Here is a 16,688-nt window from a genome sequence, read left to right on the forward strand (position 1 = left end):
GGAAGAGTTGACCAAATTAACATCACTACTCCTGAGCTGAGATGAAGGGTTACTACATAGGGCTTGTTAAAGATAACATTGAAATGTTTTTATCACACTTTTTGTATTATGTTTTGTGTGTGTGTGTGTGTGTGTGTGCATGTAGTTTACCAACAGAAATAATGAGGCAATGGACACTATTTGGGGAATTTTTCCAACACCGCAATAAAGGCAAATGAGCCACACGCATTAGAAGGTTAGTTTAGATTAAAAATAACAAAGAAAAAGTCATGTAGTAAAGTACAAAATCCTTAAATAAAACAAGAAAATAATTCATTCTGAACTCCCTAGAGAGGTTTGAACCCCTCTTCCTCTAGAGTCGTGTTGGCACTCTTGCCTACGACAATCCACTCCCATATTTCACCTTTCATCTCTCTCCCTCATGTGATCTTGGTGTCTTCTTTTGCTCATAAGATTTTGCCTTAACTCTCCACCCAAATCTAGTCTCAATAAACTCTCTGACAAGAAGTGGCTTTAAACCCCTTTCCAGAGTTGGGGGCAGCCCTTTACCTAAAGGGACACCTGATTAGATTTCCTTTCTGCAACAGTCCCAGTGGTCCTGTTGGCTATTTCTTTCAGAAATCATTTCAATTGCATACTTTAAAAGGGAAACATGGTCATATTGTTTATACTGTTGGTCTTCCCTCTGTGCTTGGACCATTGCTGAAACCTCTGTGGTCTCTTTCTCTTTCTTATTGACAGGTCAAACCTAATTGGCATCAACTGGCATTTGTATCACCCAGTATTCTAAAGGAAATGTCTCTTAAGTGTTTTTACAATGCAGCCCTTGCTCCTTCACTTTAAATTACTCCTGCGACTAAACATTATAATACATTATGAACTAAAATTAATTTCAGACCTGCTCAAAATGCTTCTGGTCAGCACATCAGTCCATCTTATCTTATCAGTCCATCTTATTGGTATCAGTCCAACTCAAGTGGCGCACAAACACAGTTATATGCATGCTCACACTGGGCTAATCTAGAAACAACACTAATTTGTCTGGAATTGAACAAGGGTGTTGGCTATTTAAGACAGAACTCCTTCAAACAATTATTTTAACACATGATAAAGAATGAACTTATCTTTTAGGAGACAGATGAACAATATCTCACTATTGATTATTATAGGTCAAACCTAATCAGGATTAATGACTGTTTGAATTTGTGGTTTATGTCAGATATAAGAAAGAATGTCCTGTAAAGTTGGACTCGCGTAGTTTTTTCCTGTCGGAAAGCATATGACTGTATTGATTTTTTTTTTGTTTCTTTTTTCTACAGTGTTATAAATCTATCTAATCAGGTTAAATGAGGACAGGGTATAACTAAGGGAATTTACATGGGCCAAATGGTTTCTCTCACCTTTGTCTTTACTATCTGCTGCAAATGGTCTTCTCTCACCTTTGCCTTTATTATCTGTTGAGTACTAACAACCCTATTAGTTTACTTTCGCTCACACTAAGGATACTTTAAAGCAATATGTCATAAGGCTGGACATAACAACTAAGCACTTCACTAATAAGGAATGGCTCCCACTAGGAGCTCAACTTATTGCTACAACTCCCTTTCTGGATTCATACACTTTATGCAGGCTGAGCTAATCGCTGCCAAACACAAAAGACATGGATCAAATGAGAGAAAAATGTGGAAAAAGACACATAAGAAGATTTTACTCTTAGCACTGCAGCCAGGATTGTAATTCATCTTCTTCCAACCTGGGCTTAAAATCCATGTAGTGTGAAATTGCCTGCTAAGGTTGGAAGAGGGTCAATCTAGGTGGGAGTCAACCCACCAAGTGGCATGAGTGAACCACAGCAAAAAGAAACATAAAGTCATGAGGAGGAGATCATGTGACCTACAGAGCCGGCCTGCATAACTGTCTATATAGAAGTCCAATTCAGACTACATTTATTGTATAAACTAAACAAGTACTATGTTAGTTTGAATATTAAAATATTTCAGCTTAAATATGTAATAGTTTTAAATATGACATTGACATTACCAATCTGTCAAACTTCAGTTAATGGCAACACAAGAAATAAATTGTGGTGAAGAGAACACCAGAGCAGTTATCTTTCACTTTGACAGCTGTTTATTTATAAAGTGCATACTGGGCACAATACATTCATCCAGCTTTTGGTAAGGTTTAGAACCTGTGCAATAGGTATTCCAGCAAGTGTAAAGCAGGGTGTGAAATGAAACACCAGCCTAGGTAATATTTTGGTCAAAACAAAGGCAATTTACAACCAAAGTTGGAGTGGTATTGTGAAACTCAGGCAGGCTAAAATCAGTTAACAGTGAAATGTAATAGGAAGAAAATGAGAATTCAAGATGTGGTACAATAATATGTGCAAAGTCACATAACCCAACACAGAACACACAAGTTAATACACAAAAGGAGAAAGATAACCACAGTTAAATCTGATTGTAACCAGTGTCCTTCTAAGCTGTAGATGACATCAGAAAAGGAACTAGACCAGCATTAAATTACATTATCAGAAAAGCCAGCTCCATCACAAGTCAAACCCACACTGGAAACTGATGTGGAAAAGAGGACGGTGGCAAAATCAGATGCCATCATGAAAAATAACCTCCATCCCCTCCAGGGGACGCTCTCTTGGAGCACTTCTAGTCACAGGCTCATTCCACCGTACAGTGCTAAGAAGAGCATCTGGGGGTCTTTTCTGCTCACTGCTATCGGGCAATTCAATGTTTCCTCCCAATGTACTCGTTAAGTTCATTTTAAAATATCTGCACAATATACATTTATTTATTTTTATTTATTTATCGACCAATTCATTGATTGATTGGCTGTATTATTTGTCCTGTGAAACTCTATCCTTGTTTTTTATGTTTCTGGTGCTGTACGTATCTGAATTTCCCCTTGGGAGTAATAAAGTTTATCTAAAGACAATGTGATATTAGGGTATAAAAGAATAACACAACTTTTGGAAGACAATGAAATGAAGATTATAGTACTTGTAAAAAATGATAAAGTTCAATCAGCTGCCTTTAAATAGTAGGTAGCTGAGTTAATTTCCTTGATAGGTTTTCTTTCACCTCAACATTTTCTGTACCCAATTTTAAGGTAATGTGGAGTCAGAACCTGTTCTAGCAGCATAAAGTACAATTTACGAACCCATCCTAAACAGAATGCCAGTCCATCTCAGGTACTAGCCTTTCATGTGGCCTTTTTCTAAAGCCTTGGAATATTGCTCAGGAAAGTCTGTAAATATATCATGACAGATCTTTGCACCAAATATTATCTATCTATCTATCTATCTATCTATCTATCTATCTATCTATCTATCTATCTATCTATCTATCTATCTATCTATCTATCTATCTATCTATCTATCTATCCCACTCTAAGTAGCAGAATCTTACTACCTTCATAAGGGAATTTATTGGTCTTCACCTAGGGACTAACAAGAAAGCCATGTCGGTCCAGAATGTCAATTAGACCTAGTAATTTCCTCCCCAAGGCACCATCTACAGTACACTGAGAGGTAATATGGTTATGGTAGATGCTATTTGAAATAGAGTAAGGTAGAAACACGTACCTGTATGTTTCCTGCTGTGCATCTGCAAATGAGACAGTTTGAAATATCTCTTATTACATCCAGGATATGCACACATGAATGGTCGCTTTTCATTGGCTTCTGAAGATGACCTCATAATAGTGGGAGTTACCCCTGGCACTCTCCGAACATCCTGTTAAAAAATTGGATAAGGACACTTACAGCACCTAACATAATCAATTATTATCTATTAACTAGAAAGAATTTACATGTTCAGCCTGTAATGACTGGATGTGTTTAAAAGGATCACACAAGCTCAAAGGACTGATGGATTTGAAATACTTTAGGATCTATTCAAAGTAAGACACTTTGTCATGCTTTAAAAAAACAAAATTCACATTATATGAAGATTTCTCATTGTTGGCTTTTAAAAGCATTGTGGCCAGTCTTTGGTTACTTTTTCCATCATCACTTTCTTTTGTCTGATAATAATTTATTGTATTGCCGAGCCTGTCCTGTTGCTTATTACCCTTTAATTAACCATTCTAGTAAAGCTATTTTAAAAATAATTTGTAACTGAAAGACCTATTAATACAGACACATAAAATCCAATTAGTCATCAGACATGTTGCTATATTTAAACATAATAAAACTTTTTTACTTGTATAATTCACAAAGACATCTGTTTTCAATGAGTATCAACCTTGTGTAATGGGTTTTTTATTCGTAAGAAGTGTAATTAATGCCAGCTAGAAGTTATTGATTGGTAAATGATAAACCAAGTGAGAAAGCTATAAACCATTTTTATCTGTTGACCTCACCGAGAATCTTCCCACCCAAGCTGGGGGGTGGGCGTTAGCTCTGACTAAATTGGAACCAGATGCCTCAGGTATCCAGATTAAATCCCCAAAAAAATGGTCCGGGTGGGGCTGTTTGTTTCTTTTTTTGTGGTTTACCCTGACAGACTGTATACACTAATAGAATTAAAGTGTTCATGTACACATCTTACTGTATATTCCTAACTTTTTAGATGTACCGTGAGTTTAACTCAGTATTAACTATAGTCAGACAAAAGCCATTTCCTTGCAGCATCATAGGAAATAATGCCCCGGATGAAACATTTCTTTCAATGTATATTTCTTTTCTGATGTGTATTTTATTTTACAGGACTTCCCACTCTGTTAAATTATGTACTTTTAGATCAATTAAGTTAAAACAAGAAGTGGTAGGATGAAGGAGGGGAGTAAAAAAGTACATTTAAGTCTAAAATATATCCAGACATCCTCTCTGGAGAATCTCTGCCTTCAAAATGTTGATGGCTTAAATTAGGTTTTAATGATTTATTAATTTTGGCAAAGGAAGGAGAAACTCTATCTTTATTGCTATTGGATCTTTAGAAGCAATTATTCTTCTTTGTTGTTGTTATATACAGTTTTTAGTTGCTCCATAAACTGCTTTGCCAGTTCAACAGTAAACATTTTTTTTGTTTTAATTCCTTTTGTTGTAATATTTACTCAAACTAAGTTAATGCAAAAAAATAATGATGAAAAAGGCAAGATGTCTTTATGATATAAAATATATACTCGGCATACTTGTGGGACTGGATTCATTTTTTGGACTGACCTTGGAGTCAGTATCTGACAACTCTGTTCAGGTTAACAAAACAGAAGAGAAATGCCATTGAAAACAAGCCCATAACCTTTAGATGAACTCTGAAACACTTGGCAGAGCTACTAACCTGGATGCCTCTGAAAACACCATGTGTGTGTATTCTGTACTGGGTACTGCAACTGTACACCATCGGACCGTTGTGATCACTTTCATAACCTGTCGCATGGCTGTAAGCAGAAAAATGATCAGTTGTACACTTCTCTACAGAAAGGAATTCCTTAAACCAGAAATCACAATGAAACACAATGAAAAAGCAGAGGTGTGGAGTTAGACACTGAAATTCCTAAGAGCAGACATATTAGCCTTTCTCTTGTCTCTTGAATAATACAAGGAATCCAAGACACTCATTTCATGAAAATATGGTAACATATTGTACTACTGTATCTCTGAACATTTTGCATGGTGATTTCCAATGGTTGTCTCTGTGAATGGTGTTGTAATTTAGGTTGTGTTATGTTATCTATCCAACCATCCACTTGGGCATCCATTTCTAAAGCCATGAATTTATTACTGAATACACTTAATTCTAATATAATAGAATAGAATAGAATAGTTTAGATCATTTAACAATGTTTTTTATACTGTGTTTAATAATGCTTTCTCATAGCTCCAAGGGCTTAGGCTTGATTCTCAACCCAGCTACTTATCTATTGCACATTTTTCCTTTGTCTACATGGATTTCCTTCGGGTTACTTCTAAATTCTTCACATACTGTCTGTGTTTCATCTCAAATAAGAACATGAATTCTGCCAGTATATATGTAAAAATATCAATTTGAAAGGTTTTTCAGGTCTCAGCATGACAGAAACTTATATTGGATTACCAAATTAAAAAGTTTTGAGTATTCTGTTGTTAAGCAGCTACCAAGGTGAAAACTAAAGATTCATGGAACCAGTGATTCTAGATAAGCTGTACTGTAGCTTTCATCAGAAGCATCAGTTTGGCTGTTTTCTTCTATGATTTTTCACAAATATAAATGTATGGATGTACCTGAGATTTTCTGTCATCCATAAACATTTCACTATCTGAAAGTATGTAGTTTTATGGAGCAGTCTGGGTTAGTGGTGGCTTCCTCAGCAAATAATATTTGCAGCTTTTATCTTTATAGTAGTGTTAGCTCTGCTCTATGCTGTCATAGTGTGAGCCTCCACGTTCTTTAGTATGTCCTTGTTTTTTTTCCCCAAGGGGGGTTCTTCCATTATTTTGCAACAAAGCATTTTATATTAGTTAACAGCCCTAAATTTGGGTGAATAATGAGTTTAAATAAGTGTGCCCTGTGATAGCATGACATCTTTAGTTCACACTGCCTTATAGATTCAGCTAAAGGATGGATAGATAGATAGATAGATAGATAGATAGATAGATAGATAGATAGATAGATAGATAGATATTTATGTTTTTATAGTTTTTAGAGTATGTTGATAACTAGTCGTTTAGAAAAAGGAATACCCTGTTTATTTACCACAAATTTCAGTAATTTCACTGGCTTTAGAAATACATGCAACTTTTTTCTCCCTTTAAGAACATCGTTTCTGTTAAGTGTGCTTCTCATATAAAAGGGATCAATTTTGGTTATAGCTGGAAACAAGATCCATTTTTTTCATTTAAATACATTGCCATCAAAGAAAGGCAAAACAGGCCATGATAGGTATGGTGTTGAAGAAAAATAATGTTTTTAGCATCATTCTAACACATGGAGAGACTGAACGTTCACTCCATTTCATGCGTGCATACTGTTATTTTTCGACTTGCTCACACCCATTGTTTGACCCCCTTAAATCTTTGACAGCACTCATCATGTGTGACTCACAATTGGCCCTGCGTGTCTTTAACAGGTACATCATGAAATTATTTTAGGCAGTCATGACTCTTGTGGAGGCAGGTAATTACAAACTACTTACATGTGCCCTTATCTCACTTTTTAATTATCTTAACATCCTATGAGTACTAAAATATATACAGCACTTCCATGTTTTGTCTTCCTGCTCTGTGTTTTTTGGAAGTTTGACCTTGCTTCTGTTTATCCGCTATGTCCCGGTTACTTTATTAGGATCTGACCATTATCACATTTTCTGACAACTGCTCCTTTTGTTGTTTCTATCCACACCTGACATGGATTTGAACTTCTGCCTGCTTTTTACATGGATCTTTGTTATGTTGTCCATATTACTGACTTTTGCTATGAAGGCAATGGCACAAGCAGTAGAAATCACAAAGCTAAGACCATTCTACAGTGTTATTGTCCACTGCTCTCACCACTTTAACATCTGGTTTGCCTGCCTGTCCTCTCAGAATATTTTATAGACCAAGTGCAGCCAAATGTAACAGCAGGACAGGAGAAGGAGGATAATGGAGATGCATGTGGTGTTTAAACAGCAGCAGTGTTACACCTATTTTTTTGCACTAAATCTACTGAACATATATGGCAGGAGCCCTGTTATAGGAAATTTAAGAATGGAGTTCAAACACAGAAGTTTAGCATAATTCCACCTGATAGTGCAACTCAAAAGGCAATGTGCTTATTCTGAAAAATAATATGATTTATGGACAACAATACATTTTCAGCTATACGATGAGTACTTAGTTAAGTGTTTTCAGCTTGTTTTGTATTAATAGCTTTAGATAGATAGATAGATAGAACTTCATTTGTCCCCAGAGGGAAAGTTGGCTTTGTACAGAAGCCTTTTAAATAAATAAATAAATACATAAACAGGTAGATAAATAAATTAAATAATAAATAAATTTATACACTCATTTCGGTCCGAACACATACCAGAATGACTATAAAGCAATAAAATTAAAAAGAAAGACAATACTTGACATGGCAGCCCCAGTCCCAATGAGGCATTATGCAGGCTTATTGCTGTTAGTATAAAGGAGCCCCTGTAGTGTTTATTGACACGATTATACTGAATAATTCTTTGGCTAAAAGGTCTCAGTGTTGAACAACTAGGGGATTAGTTTCCCTCAAAAGCACAAGGATGCTTGGTCTTTTAAAGGCTGTTTCTTTACTCTATGTTGGTTCTACATTGGAAAACATATAGTTTTAGGTATATCACCTGTGTTTTTTATTTCTTGTTTTTGTATTTTCTTTTCTTGATCCATTGTTTTTATTTTGTTAGAATACGTACAAATTATAATTCATATACTTTGAAGGATATTTATGACAGACACATTTTTGAAATTGCATTTCTAACTACATTTCTAATAAACTGTAACAACTGTGCATCTTGCATGAGTTGGGATATAAACAGAAACCTGTATGCCAGGATAACAAGCAAACAGGGAGTACCAATTGATCCCAGATTTCCCATTGCAAGGCTCCTTTATGAAGAAGGTTCACAACCACTTATAGATAGATAGATAGATAGATAGATAGATAGATAGATAGATAGATAGATAGATAGATAGATAGATAGATAGATAGATAGATAGATAGATAGATAGATAGATAGATAGATAGATAGACACTTTATTAATCCCAAGGAGAAATTCACAAGAGTGCTGCCAATGCAAATATGTCAGATCAAGTAGAAAAAATAAGAAAATGCGATTGGATGAAGAGAAAACTTTTTGTTTGCCACTGTAGTCTATCATGTTTGTAAATGAATAAGCTATTTGTCATGATGTTATCTTCTTGTTCACATTAATCTGAGGCATTTTAACCTAATTAGATCATGTATCCAATTTTGGTGCATTTTGCAGTTTTCTTCTTGGTGTTGATCATTTTTACCATTGTGACATTACTTTTTTTGCCATTTGAGAGGTTTGTTTTGATCGAGGACAACATTATCTTGTATTTTTCTGATTATGTGATGTGATTTCTTATTTGGGGACATCATTGTTTGGAGACTACTAAAGAAGTTATTATTTCAGGTGGAACGTTCTAATCTTGATCTTTTAAACGAAAACAAGCAAATGCCAGTCAATTGCTTAGCTTAGTTGCGGGAAAGAAGGCTTAGATGACATTTGGATTTTAGCTTATGCCTTTGAGCATGTTCTCAAGTATCTCTTTTGTTTTACTCTTTGTTTTCCTGGTATCTCAAACTCTCGTCTTTCTCTGACAATGTCTCAGCACATTCTCTGCTTTTATTGTTTACCCCCTGGTAATTTTTCATTCAGTGCACCTGATGCATGTACATGCATGTATGCATGTAGGTTCATGACACTATTAGGAACAAGCAGAAGAATACCAAGTTTGTATGCAATATCGTTCAGAGAATCATCAGTTCTAAACAATTTGCCTGTCTCAAAAGTGACTAACAGCAATGGATCCCAGTTTAGCTGTTGACTTATGGGGGTTATTCTAATGAGGACAGAACAGAGCCAAAACTCTGTAAGAAGTAAAGATGGAGGACTGTGCAAATACATTAATGGTAAATTCTGCAACCCATCTCATATACTGTAAATAATAAAGCACAAAGCCTGAGTAAATGACACTGAAAAGTTAGCACTCAATGTATGGTAAGACCATTTTGTTTATCCTGACAAATACATCAGATCAGACTTTTTTTTGTTAACAATGATCTACATTCTGATATAGGACTAAATTATGGGAGATTTTAATATCTGCACACTGAATGATCTTCCTGGCTTTACACAATACATCAAGATCAATACATGCAGTGAATCCTGTCTCAGTCTGAACTATAAAAGCTTGCATGACAGGGAATTGATAGGTCCTGGACACTTACATAACAATATGACCCAGCTTCTACAAAGCTATCAGTCATAGCTAATACTAATAAACATGAAAGGCAGCTCACTATGATGCTGTTACAAACAGAACAGTGGCCATCAGTAAGTCAGCTATTTCTAGATAAATATGTTTCAGTGAAGACAAAGTTATTTAAAATAAATCAAAATATACCCAGACAATAAACCCTAAATTAAAGTATAGAAACAGAAACAAAATGTATTTCAATTTGGAGCCAACAGAGAGAAGAACAAAATTGCATAGAAGAAGACTTAATAAGTCAAGGCAAAGACAAGTGATGGAAAATAGTCCTGACATATGGGGAGGCTTAGAGTTATTGACTGCCGGCTCTAAAAACACTGTAGCTGTTGACTATCTTCTTATTTCAAATGATTTTAGTAATTTCTACTTTAGGTTTGATTCCATTAATTTTATTTTGCAGCAAGTGAGGGTCTTCAATTAAGTAAATGATTTATTAGCTAAGCTATTGTAGAAACTGAATAGTAACTAAAGCAATGTAGTAATGTAGTAAATAATGTAGTAACTGTAGTAATGAAGTAACTGTTGATGTCAGTTTAAACAGTATAACCAAACAAGCTCACTGCCCATATGGCATATGTTGTTCAGCCTTACAAGCAGGCAAAAACTAGTTGGCTCCCACAATTGTTAATCTGTTTCAGTGGTTAATAGATATTGTTGTTGTTTCAGCTTCAGTAATAAGGATTTGTTTTAAACAGCTTATATTAAATCTCAGTCTTCTTGAGGGTACACTGCTCTTGCACCTGAACCAATATGTCTATCAAGCAAGAAGGGCTGTCAATAATGTAGCTTTAAGTAGGCCATAGCCTTAAAGGGCCTAATCAAATCCTTAACCACCATGCTCATTCTGTACACTACAAATTCAGTTTTAGCACGGTAATTAGACTTATAATCACCCAACGTCGAACAAATTAAATGCAGATATTTTGTAGCATTTTCATCAATTGGATTTGAACTTTATATTACATCCATCCATCTATCCATTATCCTACCCGCTATATCCTAACTACAGGGTCACGGGGTCTGCTGGAGCCAATCCCAGCCAACACAGGGCGCAAGGCAGGAAACAAACCCTGGGCAGGGCACCAGCCCACCATAGTATATTACATGCAAATGTCCATTTTTCTCTTTTTATCTTACTATATACACTTTGTCTTTTGTTAATATTTTGTGCCATTTAGTTGTAATATACAAATCAATCAATTGAATTCCTCTTTCTAGGATAATAAAGGTCCATTTCACCCTGTCCTTGACCATGCATAGTCTGAAGTATGACCTAAAAGAAGCTAGAAGGTGGCACATGTGTCCCAGTCAGTTGGAGAGACCTTTTCTTTAGTTTTCACATTTAAACCCAAACTAAAAAAAAAATGAGTAAACTTCAAATTAAGGAGGGTCACCTATAGCCCATAGGAAAGGCAATATAGGGGTATTTGCTATATTTATCTTCTCGACTATATTTCTGTTGGCTTTAAAAGTTCCATTTACTAAGAGTGAGCACAAATGAGTTAAAAAGTCTTTAGGAGTCTGCTTTTTGTATTATTTCTGTATAACAGTAGTCTTCTTTATTTTACATCTTTTAGAAGACACCATAATACCCAGAGAAAATCTATACATTTAAGTTAAGAATAAGCAATGACAACATGGACAGTGTGCAAGATAATATCTGAACCAGGACCCTGGAGCTGCACTATGGTGCTCCCCTTTGCATAATTTGTTAGTTATTGACTTTTGGCTCATAGTTATACTGACAAGTTCAGTGCCATTTATACATGGACTCTGGTGTTCTCACAATAAAGTATGTAACTTTGATTTCCTGCTCTTAGAAATTACATAACCATACAATATTAACTTGGAAGTCTATTTTTGTAAAACTGTGAGTATATGGTAGATACTTGTGCAAAATATAAAGAATGTGTTTTAGTGCCTTGAGATTGTTTGAAAGTCCCAACAATGTATAGTGGCAGGCCTTAGAAAAAATCTGTGTTTGCATCACTGCAGTCAAACTGAGTAAACTCATTTTATGACTCAGCTGAAAACTCTCCGAGCCTGTTGTACAGTATGTGCCGTACGTGCCTTGCAGCTCCATTGTTTTCTGGTTTTATTACAGTTATCCATGGGCGACCTCCTACTTGCTATTGCAGGTTGAACTTCAGTCAATACTGGCACATTACTAATTCCCGGTACGCCATATATCTTAAGATGAAAAATTCTATTGAATATAATACAGCATAGAGAGTATGGTTCCTTTTTTAACCAATCCTAAACTTTGAAATATAAAGGATTGTAATATTGCAAAATATAATACTTAAATAACTAAAATTATGGTAGCCGTTATCAACATGTATTAGTTTATAATTAAGTAGGCTAATGTGAATTAATTATCATGCTTTAAAAAAACACATTAATTAGGAATGAACACTCAATAGATCAGTGTCACAACCATGCCTACCCAAAATCCCCCTAAACCTCTTCACGGTTGGAGTAAATAAGTGTAACAAATCTCAAGTGCAGAAAAGACACCCTCACAGTCAGAAGACAGTTTAGACACTTGAGCAACTGGAGTTCTCCTTTGGCTCAACTGTCTAAAATGGCTGCTGTCTTATCTCCACATGGGATGAGGACCCTTGTTTGTGTGTGAGGTTCCTAGTGGGGGCAGCTCATCACTGGAGCACTGCTTATATTAAGAGAACCCACGTATATTAGCAAGTGACACTCCATCCATTCTAGACACCCTCTCTCTTGAAGTTAAAATGATCTTTGGCTTCATCTCAATAGGAAACTCGATAGAGTTGTTGTCACATCCAGGTTATCAACTAATTAAAATTGTATTAAGCATTAATTCATCCATCCATGAATGAATCCACTTAATATAGTTCAGGGTCATGGAGTCCAGAACCTGTCATTACAGGATTTTGAAGACAGAAGAAACCCAGGCATATGGAGACTAGTTTTATTGACCATAAACATTAGTTTTAAAAAATACCCGACAATTAGGGTTGGATGATAAAAGTTCAATGTTCTCATACTAGTTTTGTAATATTACATAAAATAGAATATTTAACAGTTCATGTAGATACTTCCATCCACCCATCCATTTTCCAACCCGCTGAATCCGAACACAGGGTCATGGGGGTCTGCTGGAGCCAATCCCAGCCAACACAGGGCACAAGGCAGGAACCAATCCCTGGCAGGGTGCCAACCCACCACAGGACACACACAAACCAAGCCCAATTTAGAATCACCAATCCACCTAACCTGCATGTCTTTGGACTGTGGGAGGAAACCGGAGTGCCCGGAGTAAACCCACGCAGACACGGGGAGAACATACAAACTCCACGCAGGGAGGACCTGGGAAGCGAACCCTGGTCTCCTAACTGCGAGGCAGCAGCACTACCACTGTGCCACCATGTAGATACTTAAATATTTTTAATTTAGGTTAAAATTAGATTTTAGTTAACTAGAGAATATATGTATAATAGTTGTATATAAAGTGCAAAATTTTACACTTTAACAAAGAAATATCTAGATTATATGGAAGAATTTCTTCATCTGAAAATGTCCAAATAAGTTTCGGTCCATTCTTGGATGTATTATTTCATTAAATGAATTTGAAACTAGATGGATCCTTTAAAAAAAAAATATTAGAAACCATACCTGACAAATTATCATACCAATGGAGAACACATTCGTGCACACATCTACCTTGGTCCATTTTACAGACCCCATGTTAACCTTACATGTGTTTGGAAGAAGTGGGAGGAAGAATACAGAACCCAGAATAGAAGTCACTCTGATGCTGGGAGAACCTTAACACTCCATGCAGAAATTGACCAGGCAAGGATTGATGTCTAGACTCTCTGAAATGAAGGATCTGTGCAAACCACTGCTTGTTTTATTATGCATACATATTATTCTCAAACTTGCTTGTAATCTAGGATCACAGAAAAGTGGGACTTTTCTCAGCAGCTTCAGGCACAAGACATGGAAAAGCCCTGCATGGTACACTAGTCCCTCACAGGGCTCACTCTTGTGGGCACAGCTTTTGGGATGCAGAAGGGAAGCGCCAATATCCAAGGGAGAAATTCATGTAGATATGGCAAAATGTATTAGCCTGACACAGTGTCTAGGTACAGGATTCAAAACTATGATGCTGGATTTGAGGCACCTGCACTATCAACTGCATGCAACGCTGTCGTTCATTTGATATTAATTATGTTGTATTTGTAGATGTGCCTCATGCTCTATAAAAAGTGAGCTATTGAAAAATTTAAATGAACCAAACTCAATTGAGTTAGCATGCACTAGAGTGCCCTGCATTGGACTTGTACCCTACCTAAAGTTGGTAACTGTCTTGTAATTAAATGTGCAAGATGCACAACCTTAAAATGGATCAGCTGAATTGGGGTAGTACAGCAGTTTCACACAACAAGGGACATGGGTTCAATTCCGTTCTCTGTCACTGTCCCTGCAGAATTTGCACATCCTTATCATGTCTATATGGATTTCCTCTGGGTCTCTTTACTGTCTACCCTTATCCCAGTGACGTGAGGGTTATATTAACTGGTGACTGTAAATTGACACAAAAGTCTACTGGTCTGTACCCTGTGATGGTTTGTGATCCCCTTTGGGTTTGGGACTTGACTTGATTTCATTCTGTCAGAATAAGCTCCATCATATTATAATTCTGTATTGTAGATAGATAGATAGATAGATATATAGATAGATAGATAGATAGATAGATAGATAGATAGATAGATAGATAGATAGATAGATAGATAGATAGATAGATAGATAGATAGATAGATAGACTGAAAAAGATTATAAAATAGTAGTAAGCATCAATACAGGCTTTCAAATTTCAATACCTTATTAAAGCAAATACAGTGCCTAATTATTGCACATTAATAATAAAGGATTACAAGTTACTTACCTTTTTATTGAGGGGCCTAGAGTGCTTACAGGATTCCATCCCATGCACTCAAGTTGGGAAGCCATTTGGTATAAATTATCACTGTTGCAAAATAAGAACAAAAAAATAATAAAAAAGAATTATTAAAATGTTAAAATGTATGCTTCAATTTAAATGTTTAAAGTCTAAATGTTCTTGATTGTAACAGAAAATTAAAGTAAAAGTAACATTATATTTGTAATCAATGACCTTGACATGGTCTAAAACGATACCCCACATGCTTATGTCTGAAATTTGTCATTTTTAAGCTCCTGCTAATAGCTCTTAAAGAACAAGAACAACCAGTAAAGAATCCAATATGAAAAATATTATCATACTCATGATAAGCAACCTGAAAATCACATAAAATGACACGTCGCTTATCTATATTACCAATATCAATTTTTTCAAATCATTTGTAAAAAGGATTAGCTTTGACCCCTCATTTCCCAAAAGGAGGTGGGACCTGGGGTCAATAGATGTGTCAAGCACAATTTCGACTCCTTCTGATAATCTTTGCTGAAGATGCTTATTGGTTTACTCTTCATCATATGGCCCTAAAATGGTGTAGAAATTAGGGTTTTGCAGCTCTAGAGGGCCAAAAATAGAGGAACCCTCCCAAAAAAACTCCACATCTTGCATCTTCCTGCACACTGGTACCACAGGACATTTAAAAAAAGGAAAATTGTTTACTAAGTTGTACCCATTTATCTCGTATGCAAAGAATGCTTGCAACACAAAGAAAAAAAGATGTAAAGGAGTGATAGATTGTTTTAATCCCACCACTATACAAATGTAAAAGCTTTTCCCTTACTACAAATACGTCACTACCATTATTAACTAACATACAGTAGCATTGATAAGCGTAAATGCCTCTGGGCCTTTCAGTCATTTGACCATGCAACGTTTATTGACCAGTTTCATGTAGGATAAAGAATCCCACCACCTCAGCTGTTAACACCCGGAGGATTTTGTGTTCTTCCTCAGTATAATGCCTAATGTGAGAGATGAATTGCCATAGTAAGGAAATAGCCTGTCTCAGTGGAAAATCTGTTGCAGCAGTGAATATCTTGTTTTACTATAAATCCACTCCTTTCTTAGGGATTGTCCTTTCTTTAACCTTCATGAAAGAAAGCAACAATTTAATAGATGAGACTGCTGATGTGTTTTGCCTAGTACTGCACCATACAAAGACAGCACAATGGAAAAAAGAGCTTCTCAAATTTGTTTCCAGTGAATACTTTTAGTCAGTTTTTAATTTGATTTCTTACTTGATAAAATTTGAAAGGTGTCACTTTAATTTTGCAGTTTAAATAAAAAAATATACACAATGCTTATGTATCAATCCATTCATTTTCTTAAATCTACTTCAGGGGGCTGAAGTCCATCCTAAAAGACATGACATCAGTCTATCATGGACTAATATATACCGTACATAAACATATATAATGCATGTGTGTGTGTCAATAGCATATTGCAATATACACAAATGCGTTATACTAGTCACAAGTGCATTATTTCTATCACAGGTCCATTTGCTGCTCTACACCGTCAGTCTGATCTTTGTACAGTGCATTCTTATTATCTTACTATCTTACTATTTTTACATGGTGGACAATTATATACACTACAAGCTTCTGGCTTCAAGTGGTGGATAATTTCTGATTCATCACTAATCTGCTGCTGGCTTTTTGTCTCTTTCTGGGTAGGTATCCAGAACCTACTTAGATGGTGGCAGGATGTGAAACCAGCATTGAGTGTAAGGGTTCGACCAC

The 16,688-nt window shown here is 35.8% G+C and overlaps 1 protein-coding gene across 2 annotated transcripts in view; it reads right to left on the minus strand.

Annotated features, from left to right (window-relative positions):
* Positions 1-16,688, minus strand: part of LOC120526467 (Wilms tumor protein homolog) — a 41,270-nt gene that overhangs the window by 14,113 nt on the left and 10,469 nt on the right. For both annotated transcript variants that reach the window (XM_039749643.1, XM_039749636.1), the window contains exons 4-6: positions 14,896-14,976; positions 5,298-5,397; positions 3,602-3,752 (exon numbers count right to left, since the gene is read on the minus strand). In XM_039749643.1, the coding sequence (XP_039605577.1) occupies positions 3,602-3,752; positions 5,298-5,397; positions 14,896-14,976 (332 nt within the window). The remainder of the gene's footprint in view (positions 1-3,601; positions 3,753-5,297; positions 5,398-14,895; positions 14,977-16,688) is intronic.

The sequence above is a fragment of the Polypterus senegalus genome, chromosome 1, assembly GCF_016835505.1.
Source record: "Polypterus senegalus isolate Bchr_013 chromosome 1, ASM1683550v1, whole genome shotgun sequence".
NCBI lineage: Eukaryota > Metazoa > Chordata > Cladistia > Polypteriformes > Polypteridae > Polypterus > Polypterus senegalus.